The following is a 13,624-nucleotide window of genomic DNA, read 5'->3' as shown; positions in this document are numbered from 1 at the left end:
TTATAAGGGCACGGGGTGACCAGTAAGGTCTGAATTGGTCTGTAATAAGGTAGGGGGCACTGATAAGGGGTTGACAGGTATGCTCTCCTGAGTCTCAAGACACGCTTTTTGTTTCCCCCAAGAGGTTCTTTGCCCTGTGGATCTTTGACCAACGCCGTTAAATGAGCAAAACTTGGCACGCGGGAGAGAGAGAGAGAGAAAAAAAACAACAACCGAAGGTGCCCTCTTCGCTTGCGACGCGACGTTTTTGTTGGGGTTTGTTTTGTTGTTAATCTCGCGTTGGCCATCTCCGAGCGAGCTGCGAGACATCGGAGCAAAGCGACCCAACGTTCGTGATGGATGTGAATCGGGCCTCTTGTCGAGAGGCGTGTCAGCCCCCCCCTCCTCTCTCTGATCGACGTCAGGGATAAGGCAAAGTGACGCGCACGCGAGGTGACGAAACTTCACCACTGCCTGTGCCCTGTGCTGCCTGGTGGTGGTGGTAGCAATAAAGCGAGGGGGGGAGCTGCTTCGTGAACTCTCTCCTCCACCTCTTCTTCTTCTCTTTCAAAGTACGCGATCGTCATCATCGTAGTCATCGTCATCATTATTGTAGTAACGTCGTCGTCGTTGTTGAAGTTGTTGTTTTCTGCTTCTGTCGAGGACGCCTTCAACCCTCGGACGTTTAAAACCACGGCGGTGTCCGGGGCTGTCAAATTATTTATTTGAATATTTATTTATTCCAAACGTGTTGCGCCTTCTTAAAAGTCCCCCCCCCGGGAGGCATCATCATCATCGTCGTCGCCGTCGTCGCTTGTGCCCACAGACTTTTTCATCATCTCTCTTTTTTTTTTGCTGGAGTTTCGTGGTGGGGATTTCTTTTTGTATTAGTTGCTGAGTTCGTCAAGAAGACTGCAACTAACAAGCGAACAACATGACGGTGGAGAAGGAGAGAAAGCGGTGAGGTTTTAAAATAATGATGAACGCACGCGTACGAGCACATTAAGTCAGAGATGTGAGCCGCGCGTGACCAGCTGTTGCTGAATGTTGAATTGGGGAAGGAAAAGTTTTCATGATAAAAGTGAATAAAAGTGAAATGTGTTAAAGCGTGCATTGAGAGAGGGCCACTTTGGCATCACGGTGCCGTGTTGCTCTCCGCTAATCCACGGTGCTCACTGCAATGCTATAGACTGCACGGGCAGTACCTGCACATCGAATAATCGAGACAAGCTAAACACACACAAACGGCGTTTGTACAACGCCGTGCTGCATTGCACACCGCTGTGATGTGCATGCACAGCCACTGCTGTTGTCAATCAATCCACTGCTGGATGAGGGCCTCCCTCCCCCACGGCTTTGCGCGGGGGGGAGGGGGGTAATATTTTTGACCATACTTCACCACGCTGGTCAAGTGTGGTGTGGTCGGTGCTCATCGACGAGCCGGAGACGCTGCCAGCGGTGGCACAGTACAACAATGTGGATGTTAAATTTTGATTGAAAGCTTTCGTGACTGCAGGGATTCATGTTCTTGGTTCTTTCGGTAAAGTCACGTAGAAGGGAAATAATAAAATAGTATAAATATAAAACAGTAAAAATTCTCACGACGTTTCGACTGCAACACAAGCAATCATCATCAGGTGTAAAATCCACAGTGTGTGTTGCAGTCGAAACGTCGTGAGAATTTTTATTGTTTTATATTATTTTATAATTTCCCTTCTACGTGACTTTACCGAAAGAACCAAGAGTATGATGTGGATGTTGCTGCACTTGCTTTATGTGGACAATGTCGTCTGCAACGCATCTACTGCGTCGTTCAAGTGGCCGCCAATGCAAACAAGCGCCACCCAGGCTGAAACCTGCTGAGCTCCCAAGGTCTTGACTGGCCAGTTCAATCTTGGCCATGGGGCCATTACTTCTGATGCAATACAGTAACTGTGTGGTGTATGTAAGAAATGTATCTGTGCATTGTCAACATTGTTACCATTTGAATGGCTCGAATTATTTTTTAAAGCCCGTGCAAGTTCCGTGGCTTTGGCATCTCCGTGCAAAGTTTGCTACTCGTGACTTCAGAAGTGTGGCAATTTCACCTTCAGCTTCCTCGTTGAATGGCTCAAAGAGCAAAGCAGTTGTTGTTGTTGTTGTTTTCCTCATCGGTTCAGTTACGGCAACAAACACTGCTTTAACACATTTGACAATTCTAGGTGGGATTATAAGTAAGACGCATCACAACACGTGCGCCCGTTGTCGGTGAAGTTACATGAAACACAATCTCATCATATCTGTCAACCCATACGGTTTACCCTTATTCTTGTACAGGGAAATTGTCAGGTCCATACGGCGTAAAGCCGTTTCAATACGGGAATGTTATTTGTCTATTCGTTTGTGTGTCTCCCTTTTGATGGAACTTTGTCGGACGAACGTTGACATTGATAGGGCACGGGGTGACCAATACGGCCTGACTTGGTCTGTAAAAAGGTAGGCACCGATACGGGGTTGACAGGTATGCAATCTTTGCCGTAAAATACTTGGGAGAGCGGCGGGGAGGGGGGTGGGTGGTTAAGGATTCAAAGTGCGTATTATAATCCGGTTGATTCGATCACTTGTGAGCCCATTGGCCAGAGGCGCGTGGCGTGATCTGTCGTGGGGAGTCGAAGAATCGTTGATGGCGAATTGACAGCCGGCATTTGCCTTTAAAGCGAATGAGGTCTTAGGCGCAACACCGAAGTTTCTACCGAATTCACTGAATTAACCACCTGCCTAGATTGGCCCAGTTGTTCGCATTTGCGGATGAGAGCAAAATCCGCGGCGTGTGGGAAACACGAGAAGATGTAAATGGCAACGCTAAGTGTGCGTGTGTTTGCGTGTATGTGTCTTTGTGGCATCGCTGTACATTGGTATGACATTTTCATTGCAGGGTCGAGGTTGTTTTTTTTCGTCTTTGTCTTCCACTTGAGTGAAGTATAAACACAGCACTGTACATCGTATCAACCACTTGTCCAGTATTTGATAAGCTGTGGAGCAATACTTCAGCATCCAGCCAACCAAAGCAGGCAAGCAGGCAGGCCACTGCAATTATTTATTTAGCTCATGGGAAAAAAACACATATAGTGGTCTACTTTGTTAGCCTACAATACACGACTGTACTTGTGCAAACAAGCATCTGATAGGAAGCAACATCTTTTTGCACGCAGCAAAATCTCGCAGAACTCTACAGACTCACTCGGACTGCTGCCTGGATGTTTTAGCTCTGCTGAATGCGGTGTTTGTGCACTTACTTGCACGACGTGGCGTGCGTTACGTGGTGGGATTCTTGGCGTGTAAAAGTTAGAACGCGAATGCTGGCTTGACAGTCTCATGAATTCGCGTTTTTCTTAAAAGGTTTTGGAATTCGTTATACTTTGCATAGGGTGCTCCAGAACGACATGCAGTAGAGTATTTTGCGAGTGCTGGGCTGTGGATATCGGAACAGTTTTAAATCGTTTGGTGATGCAACTGCATTTGGTGATAATTTCATATGCGTTTTGATAAAATTGACGATTTCATATTTGATACTCTACAATGTGGATCACCAACATAGTCTTAGTTTGGAAGCAGAATTGTTCTTGGCAGTTTTACATGTGTCTGTGTTTTTTTCCCGTCAATTAATAGAGACTGCCTGTTGTACATGTCTATTATGTTGTCCATAATTGATTACTAATGTCAGTCTTTGCTGTACATAATGACTACTAATGTAGGCATTTATATATCCACAGTATTGTCATATTTCCTGTACTGAGAAGGTGTATTGGCTATATTAAAAAAAACACTTTTTAAAGTTAACTACAGGTTAGAAAACGGTACTGTATTTTCATTCCCAGCTTTCCAGGGTTTAGCAGGTGTTGTAGACGTGGCTATGTGAGGTTGCCGGGAGATGGCAGTGGCTGAATATTACCCCTACGTATGGTTGGAGTTTCTCCAGGCATTGCGGTTTCATCACACATGCCAAGCTCAATGGATTTGGCCAGACATTCCAATGCTGGACCATCTTGAAAAAATATATATCGGGACTCCTGGGTAAATAATCTTGATTACAGTGTTATAAAGTTATCAAGCTCGACATTAACTATTTCACCTGTATTTCTGTTTTTGACTTGTGTCAGTATTTCACAGATTGTGTTGCAGTGCTGTGTTGGATTCCGCATGGCTTTTAGCGTCATAAAATATATTATGTAACCTAGCACACTGTTGTAATAATCTAATTTTAGTTTACATGGCCACGTTGGCCCAAACATTCCTCCATTTCAGGTGGCCCCTGTGTATGTTTGAAAACAGATCAAACTGTACTGCTGTACAGTACCGTGTTTTTCATATCCTGTTTATTATTGCAGCAGTGGAGAAGTGGTGCAAGTTGTTAGCCCATTGCACTGAACCTTACTACTCGAGTTGTATTCCCTCTGTCGAGGAGAGGGGATGGGATAGGTCTGGACGAGTCCAACGTATATCAAAATATGAGCCAGCCTACATCGATTATAAAAGAGCCACACAGTTTTTGGCCAAAGCATCGAATTGAATCAAGGCCATAGCCATAGAGTCAACATTGGGGCGGGGACCAAATCTTCCAGGGGGTCTAAATTTGAAAACGAATTTCCTGCCTAAAATATAAAAAAATTAATTCACATATGGGATGGACTTTTTATTTATTTTTTACAATAATGTCTATAGTATATTGTATTACATTGCTTTGTTTTTTTTCTTCTTACCTTTTCTTGTTTTATTGTATGTAATGGCAGAGATTAGGGATTAATAAAGTACAACCATAACCACAATCATATAAACAGAAATCTATTTTATAGCGATATATTGGGGGGGGGGGCATTTTTAGCATCTTTGAATACGGCCTTGAATTGAATGAATTTAACAGTTGACTGGATGTTGGTTTGACATTTCATCTGAAGTCAGGACTTCATTCAGCACAGCGTCCCTCTGTACTGTGCTGAGACATTGGTTTGACCTCTGACCCAGAAGGCAGAATGGTCCCTGCTGGGCAATGAATAGATTTTAGTCACGCTCATTCCAAATATTACAGTTGAATAATAGTTACACTATTCGTTCATCTCCAATGGATGATGATGAGAAAATTACGCATTTAAAGTAGGTCTCGTCCCAATTACTGTACAACACCGTAATTCTGAAAACTGGGGCGGTGCAGTGGTGGTGCTGTCAACCTGGTGACCTGAATTTGACCCCAGCTTTGGGTATCATTAGTGGCGAACGGTATCAAAACCGGTCCGTAAACCCCACCAGCATAAACTCACACTGACCAGCGTGAAGTATGACAAAAACGAATTCCACAGGAATTACACGGCATGAGGAGACTTTCATCCAGCAGTGGAGTGACAAACTGTACATTTTATCTCAGTACTGTACATATACAGTATTGTGATTTTATGGAGTCTATAGTGAACTGGTAAGTATCCTATACAGTTTCCAATACCCATGAAATAATAAGTATCCGAGTAGAGCAGCTGAAGTGCATCTTTGAATACATTGGGTATACAGTACTATAATGTGTTTATATGTCGGCATTAACATTCCAATGTATTTTTTTCCACAAACTCATTTGAGGACAGCTGCCAGTTTTTCAGGGCTTCTACTTTACCAGTGGAGGGTCTGAAGGTTTTATGGTTGTGCAAATAAAAGAGGAGTTATATTCTTCTTTTTAGCTGATCTGTCAGAATAATTCGACGCTACCATTCAACTGTATTGTATAATTTTAATGTGCAATGGGACATTTGTTTGCAAAATCGCCGACGAAATGTATTTAATCGAACCTTTTTTCCCCTTGTTAAGTTAAGATAATAGGCACAACACTGTATATACGCACTGCAAATATACGTACTGTAGATTTTTATCAAACAACTGGACTTGTGGCGTAAGTTCATGCTTACATTCCTTCTAACCAAGTACTTTAAATACCATTGCTTAACAATAATATTTGTATTTCTTGTGGATCGCATGATATTGTAAATAATTTCCCCCTTTACAGTGTGAAACATTTGTAATAAACAGTTGGTTTATTTTGGAGTATATTGCTACTGCTGTAATTTCGTTCTATTAATAGTTAAACTTAAGGTCATTTTTAACCCACGTTGTTTACTGAGACCTCCGATATATGTACTTTGTCACCGAACAAGGTGCAACGCGTTCCCACAGCAGTTTCAGCAAACCCTAGTATTTTGACGTTAAATTTCAGTCTTGAGAATTCGAATGCAACCAGTCAGCTTACCTGGTCAGAATTTGATTAATGTGCATCGGTACGTATATAAATACTATCTTTGTAAACGTCACAGTATTGTCCAGTGGTGGGTAAATTAACATGAATATTGGCATAAAACTACTTACTGATGGGCCTAACCACATGCCTGTGTATTGGTAACATCAGCCTGGATTGTTGGCTTTATGTTGTCGCGAAATCGCGTTTCTTACTTTGCGTTGAGGGATGGTGCAAACAATTATCAAAGCTGGCTGTAGTTGGATCACTTTTCAAAAAGTTTAGTCAATCACCACCACTCTGGCTAGAATTGTGTTCTCTGGTGGACAAGTTACCTATATTTTTTTCCAACAAAGCTACTCAGAATATACACTGCAAAATGCAGTATTGCACATTAAATACATCTTCCCACAATACTTTTATACGAAGTCCCACTGAGAAAAAAACAATGATGGCAAGATCATACGATCCGCATTATCTGCTCCACCGCTTTGCGTGTTGATTTTACTCAGATGCCCCCTCAGGATTATGACAAAGGGTTTCAGCACATTGCAGCACAGCTTATCAGATGACCTATACATGTGTACTCTTGTGCTTGTGTGTGTGCGTGCAGTGCCACATCCGAACGACGCAAAGAGAAATCTCGAAATGCGGCGAGATGCCGGCGCAGCAAGGAGACGGAGGTGTTTTGTGAACTGGCCCGTGAGCTGCCATTGCCGCAAAGTGTCAGTGCCAGTCTTGACAAGGCGTCTGTCATGCGCTTCGCCATAAGTTACCTGCGGATGAGAAAACTGCTCGCCTCTGGTACGTGACCTAAGCAGAGAGGGAAACAGGACCCTGCGGGGTGGGCTGGTAGGAACGAATAACCAAAGAATATAAACATAATGTATTATTACGCTTGTTTAGCCAGGAAAGCCCCACTGAGTCGAAAGGTTTTTGTAGGGTCCTGCCAAGTGTTTGCAGTAGGGGGCGATGTTGATACACGGACGGACGGACGGACGTACGGATGGACGGACGGACGATATAATCTATTGGTGGTCTGGTCCACTTCGTTCCTACCAGTATAAAGCAGCATTATAGCAGAAAAGAAAACGTGCTACGTAGCTCTATGTGTTACGGTTATGAAGATATAATGTATTTCTTGAGTAAATGAAATTGTTATTTGTTGTTATTAAAATCCACTCACTATACTAAATAGTTAAATTTGGAAATGTAACAAAATGCAGCCTTGATTTTACAAGTGAAGTTATGGCTTCGTACTTAAAATATTATCGTCTTCGCATTCACCGTAAAATTGCCTGCATTAAGCACGTAACTTTTTTTTAAACTTCACATCCATCGATTGGCAAGTGACGTGTGGTGTGGGTAAAAACGTGGGTATTCATGCTTCTTTCAAGATGTCCAGCCAATGTGGAAAAGTAGGCCAAATACCCTCGAGTGGGGCTCTCGAGAGCTCTGCCAAGCGGCGGCCTTTACCGGCAGTAGTGGCGTGAACGAGCGAGTGTAGGACTGCACCTTTGCGTAATTTTATTTAAAGTTTTTTGCAAAGTGCAATCATAGTATATTACGAAACATTTTGCTGGCTGGATTCCTGCCTGTGTTCCCGGCCGGCACGCGAGCATGGTAGTGAATCCCCTGTAGCCCACAGCGTGGAGCCCAGTTCGTGCATCGCTCTGGCGTCACGCCAGCCCACCCTCCACCCTGGCCGTGTATCCCACACGAATGCGATAGAGGAGGGAGATTAGGCAGGGAGATAGAGGAGGGAGGAAGGGACGGAGAGGGGTGGGGAGAGAGTGAAAGGGCATAAAACAGAGGAAATAGAGAGTGCAAAATGGAAAGAGGAAAGCGAAGGAAAGCGACTAACAGTGGGACGGAGGATTTGATGAGAGGCAAGAGAGATTGAGATATAAGAGAGAGCGGTGGGAATAATGGGAGCTAGGGTGAGAAGGTGAGAGAGACAAACAGGGAGAGAGGATAGGGGGAAGAATGTGGGTGAGATAGAGTATCAGAATCGGAGACAAAGTGAGAAGTCGGGATACATTGGGATGTACTGTACAGAAAAGGCAAGATAACGGTGGAGAGAGACGGGGCTCAATATGTGATGAAGCAAAGTTTTGCTGGCTGGCTGGGAGGACGGATAGACGGTCACATCCAAAGGATGTGCGGGTTGCTAGTTATTTTAAAAGCTAAATCCGTTGAGCGCTGAGGCAAAAAAAAGTGTTTTATTGCAAGGGAGACCTGAGAAATCTGCACAGCGGGGAAACAACACAACAATAAATACATTTTACATCCAAAGAACACTAAGGATGTCCTTAATATACAGAGCAAGCCAAATTTGGCGTTTGACCCTTTGATGCCTAAGTTATGGAGGGCGATCTCCTTTCAATGCGGAGACAGGAAATGTCTCAGTGGCAGGATGTTTATGGAATTTCTGGGGACACTGTTGGTTTTTCTCATGCGTGTAATTTTAACCTCTTTATAGGATTTTTGTTGTTTCCCTTTACTGGAATAAAGTGAGCAGTGCTTGTTAAAAAATATTGAACATGTTCATATGTTAACATCAACTAGTTTAGAAAAACAATCGATTACTCTTCAGGAAATCTTAACTTGTTTTATGTTGTTTTACATGACATTTAAGCATATGAAAACATTTCATCATAAGTAAGCACATTCGGCTATTAACTACAGACCTGGTACAATCAATTACGCCACTCAACACGGACTATATGACATTATAAAATGTTCCGATCGTAAAAAATGGTAGATAGCATAAAAAATATTTGTAATAGGCATTAGTAAACTTAAAGCTCACCAGTACAGCCGTCTTAAAACCAAATGCAACGGTTTTTGGAAGTGCAGTTGTGGATTTTATTAAATGTGGAACAATCTATACAATAATTTAGTTTTAGTTTGGCCCGGTAGCTGTGATGAAGAGCCATTTTTAGTGTAAATGTCTCTTATCTGTGATTAGGGTGGTGGACGAGATGGATATTCATCCTGTGACTTGTAAAACTACTTTCTGTGAGAAGAGTGTGTGCCGCTATAATCACAGGTAGTAATAGAGCGAGTTGATCGGGTGTTGGTCATCGTTTAACATATTACCTTTTGGTTACGGCGGTAATATGAGATCGCCACATTGAAAAAAATCCATCATCCGCATCGTAATTATCTGTTTTGTCCAAACATCATTGATCATCGAAGTATAAATGACCATCTTTGTCAACCTTGTGTTAGCGTTTGATTGGGTAAGGGAACTTGCAGTGGTTTGCTGTAGTTCCATTCCCATTATTAGCCTCTTATTAGCCTCTTATCTAGAGATTAATCGCAGTGAATGTCCAAAGTTCACCTTGCTTGTGAATCTCCTAAAATGAAATGTTGGGTGCCCCTTAGTTTCACTGTGTGTCCAAATAATTATGGACAAAATTCATACTCAGCTTCCTGTCGGGGTTGCATCTTAGCCGTTATCAGCACACTGGACGGATATTAATAATGTTTTCTTGCCCTTCCTGTCGTAAAAAATTAACAGTTAAAAAGAAGGGTTAATCCACATAATGGAATGAAACGCGTATTGATAAGTGCTACTTTAAAACGTCATCCTTAAAACAGGTGTACATAGTTTTACAACAGATCGCATGAGAACATGGCGTACTTTGTAATTCAATCAATGTCATTAAGTATGGAATGTGTGGACTGCTGTTGCCAACTTTAGGAACAAAGTTTGTTTTTCCTGTTGCTCGTCAGGGACCTTGTTTGAGACTTGACTCCGTCATCAGGATATACATTGGAGCCAGACTAAAGAACTACACGGAAATGGTTGCAGTTTTCTAGAAAACAAAGCCTGAGACAATAGTGGGGTGGACAATGTTAAGAAACACAGTTTGCAGTACGTTATGTCCACTTATGTAAGCAGTGATATTAAGTTAGGGTTTGGTACACATTCATACGAACAAAGTGTTGTAGCTCGTTCGTGTTTGATGTGGTCAGAAAATCTAAATAGTAACCGTAATGAAAGGTCAATTGTCATTTTTTAAACTATATCCTGAAAATGAAAACGATTTGGGCCATGATTGACATTTGTATTGTACTGTACGCTCTTTAACGCTGACTCAAGAATTAGTGGCAAGCCATTTTTCATCCCATCAAAGTAAGTGGCTTTAATACCTGACTGTTGTTATTATACCGTATTGTGAATATTCCTGTTATTACACCTTACTGGTATAAATACAGAACCTGTACTCCAAATATACTAAAAATACAGCAGGGTAGTTTATGAAGTGTGGTTTAAGTCTATATAGAGTGGGTCACCACTACAGTGTACAGTATTTTATTTTGTCTACTTGTGGATGAACATGACAAATAACATTGCCACTATGTGTCACATTCCATGTATTTACTCAACGTTTAGTCTTAACATATTTCTGTCATTGTCGGTACATATAGTGTGGCCATGTTTTAAGAATGTGACACATTCCTCATTATCGTGAAAGTTCACATTACGTTGGAATTTATTCGTAGGTATGTGTGGATGATACATTATTTTAGTGTAATAACTACACATAATTAAATACATTAAAGATGCTCATTGGTAGCTGTAATAAAATACAGCAGTTTCAAATGATACATTGGTTATCGTGAATTAAATGGCCAATAATTGTTTATGCACGAAATCATATTACATTTAATAGGCATTTGGTTAGGATTTTCACGTCACCAAAGTTATGAGTGGTAAGATAACTGTTATTTGGCTTGTTGGGTTTTTTGGGGAAATAATGAGACACACTTACAAAGGGATCGTTTGCATATGTTTCAAATACAGTCACCAATCAAACACTTTTACAATGGCAGGTTCTAACAACGGTAGCATGTCCTTTTACAACCGAAGGATGTTCTACTGGACATCTGTGAAATAGAGCTTCATAGCTCATCGGATTTCTCCAGGATAAATAAAGATTCTGATTCTGAGGTTCAAAAAGATAACGAGTCATATGACAGAGCAATGTCTAACTTCCCTCTGCCCGTATGCTATGGAAACAAATAGCATTCATTTAATTATGCTGTGAGATGGGATTTCTTTATTTTTTAAAGTATGTTATACTTACCGTGTTAGTACACTGTGTCCAGTACATGTGCATACTTTTAAAATATAAAGCAATTATGTGTAAACTATCAAAATAACATGTGATCATATATAATGGTCAAACAATAATTAATTTCAGAATGCTTCAATATATCAGTATTTTTTTCAGTAGCATCATTACTTTGAGATGTTAAGTTAGTTCTGTTAATGGGTGGCTTACATTTATTTGTAAACGGAGTACCAGGAATAAACCCACACATTCATGAAGGCCACAAAAAAGTGCACAAATTAGCTCTCAGCACACTTTCTGTACAGCCATCTGCTGGCTGCATTGCAGGCCAGCGGGTTTAGGAGTCTCCCAGATCTATGCGATCACCCGAGGGTTTGGGAGTCTCCCAGATCTATGCGATCGACCGCCTCCTTGCCTCGAAAGTGCTGGATCACAGACATGCACTCACACACCCGGCTCTTTTTTTGTTGGACAAAAAAATTCTTTGAATCGGTATACGTGTACAGACCACTTAACCTAGTGTGTATTTTCACCTGAGAAATCCTTATCCAGCACAATAATTTAACTTATCAGGCAGGTCTGAATAGTGAGTCGAAGTGTGCTTTCATAACTTTTTTTTATTAAACTGCATTTGAGAGTGCAATGTTTGCAACTTTTAATAATGATTTAGTTTCCAAGTAAAATGTTCCAGTTATTGTTGCTGTATGTTATCCGCGTGGAACATAAGCAATATGCACGTTCCAACCTCTCTAATGAATCTTGCAACCTCCAGCTGCTCATGAATTGTGAATAGCTTTGTTTAACATGCAGAACGCAGGGAATAACACCACACGTTGTGTCCTCTGAAGTACAACACAAGTGAAAGGCATACCGTAGTAACGAGTATCAAGTATCTCAAGAATTATTTAAATGGATATGCCCATCTATAAGGGGTGTGAGGGCGTTTTTTGACCTTGTTAAATATGTTATTTGTATGTATGTATGTTAAACTTCTTCTGCTCAGAGATGCGGGGAAGGACAACATTTATCAGAGGGTTGCTTGAGACAATGGATGTTGGACAACAATGCATTTTAACTGAACCCTTTAAACAATGAATCCACATTATTTAAATGAAGTTAAATATTGCAAGCATTTCATAATTACTGCTGTTATAAGGACAGTCATACTACATTCTCCTTTGATGTTTTGTAATGTAGCATTATGCTTTTTGAGACATACGTTTATTTGGACCAATGTTTGCTTCTGAGAAGGTTACAGTGAATTATATATTAATATTTGACTCCATAAGTATTGAAGCTTTTAAATTTTACATCAGTATATGTGGTTACTCTTCTGGAATGGGCATGACTGCTAACGAAGGCTAAACGCAACACTCCACGCATGTAAATCTTCAGGATCTTTTTCTGCTGCTCTTCTGCATTCCATAAATGTACCATTGTAAAAGCAGTCTGGTTAAAATATTCATGTAGTCGGATAGAGCACTGTAATTTAAAGTTCTAGATGGCTGCGACCCACATGTAATACAACCCAGTAACAGCTGCTAAATACTTTTATTACTTTTAAATTTGCGTTTCTTTTATTGGCTACCAAATACAGTTTGACAATTCAGGTGCGAGACTTTAAAGAAATCAAATGCAGTACTGCACATCATCGCTTGTAACAAGATACAAAATTATATTTTCTGGCATTAACTTTACCTATTTAAATCCTGGTCTCCTTTGCAAACATACTCCTGGGTCAACGTGCTCCGGTTACAAAGGCTGTAAAAATGCACCTGTATAATATGTTACGGTGTTCGCAAACAGAACTTAAGGGAATCTGTGGGAATTGCATGAGTAATTTGAAGCACTTCATTTTATATACGCTATGCGTGTGAACATATGGCGTATCCGTAATTTTTTATACATTGGGAATTGGTTTTCATTTTATGGTGTCATCCCTTTTCAGATGGATCCACTGAACAAATTGATTCAATGGGCGACATCGATCCAGCTTTTCTCAAGGCCTTGGAAGGATTTATCTTGGTCATGAATCACGATGGAGACGTAGTTTATCTGTCAGATAATGTCAGCAAGTACCTTGGAACAACACATGTAAGATGTATTACTTTTATTTTTACAGAACATAATTTATAATTGTTGCAGATTGTGTCTATATATCATGTTTGTTTACTATACCAATTTATATGATATTTTTTCTGTAGGTTATTATTAGTTTCTCTCACAGGGAGATACTTCTATTCAATTCAGCATCTCATATATGCTGTATACAGATATCACATTCTTCTTCATCTGCACATTGTCTACA

General features: G+C 40.9%; 1 protein-coding gene across 5 annotated transcripts in view; it reads left to right on the top strand.

Moving 5' to 3' along the window:
* The first annotated feature begins 447 nt into the window (after nt 1-447).
* Nucleotides 448-13,624, top strand: part of LOC144719903 (endothelial PAS domain-containing protein 1-like) — a 31,439-nt gene continuing 18,262 nt past the window's right edge. Inside the window, exons 1-3 of one of the 5 annotated variants that reach the window (XM_078596222.1) lie at nt 448-939; nt 6,843-7,033; nt 13,265-13,410. In XM_078596222.1, the coding sequence (XP_078452348.1) occupies nt 914-939; nt 6,843-7,033; nt 13,265-13,410 (363 nt within the window). In that variant the 5' untranslated portion in view covers nt 448-913. Of the gene's footprint in view, nt 940-2,592; nt 4,033-4,845; nt 5,426-6,842; nt 7,034-13,264; nt 13,411-13,624 lie in introns of those variants that run through there. The other 4 variants (XR_013585679.1, XM_078596221.1, XM_078596219.1 and 1 more) reach the window with 4 other exon arrangements.

This window comes from Lampetra planeri, chromosome 7, assembly GCF_965212315.1.
Source record: "Lampetra planeri chromosome 7, kcLamPlan1.2.h2, whole genome shotgun sequence".
In the NCBI taxonomy this organism is placed as follows: Eukaryota; Metazoa; Chordata; class Hyperoartia; order Petromyzontiformes; family Petromyzontidae; genus Lampetra; species Lampetra planeri.
Note: the sequence above shows the minus strand (reverse complement) of the source record. Positions and strands in the feature narration are given on the sequence as shown.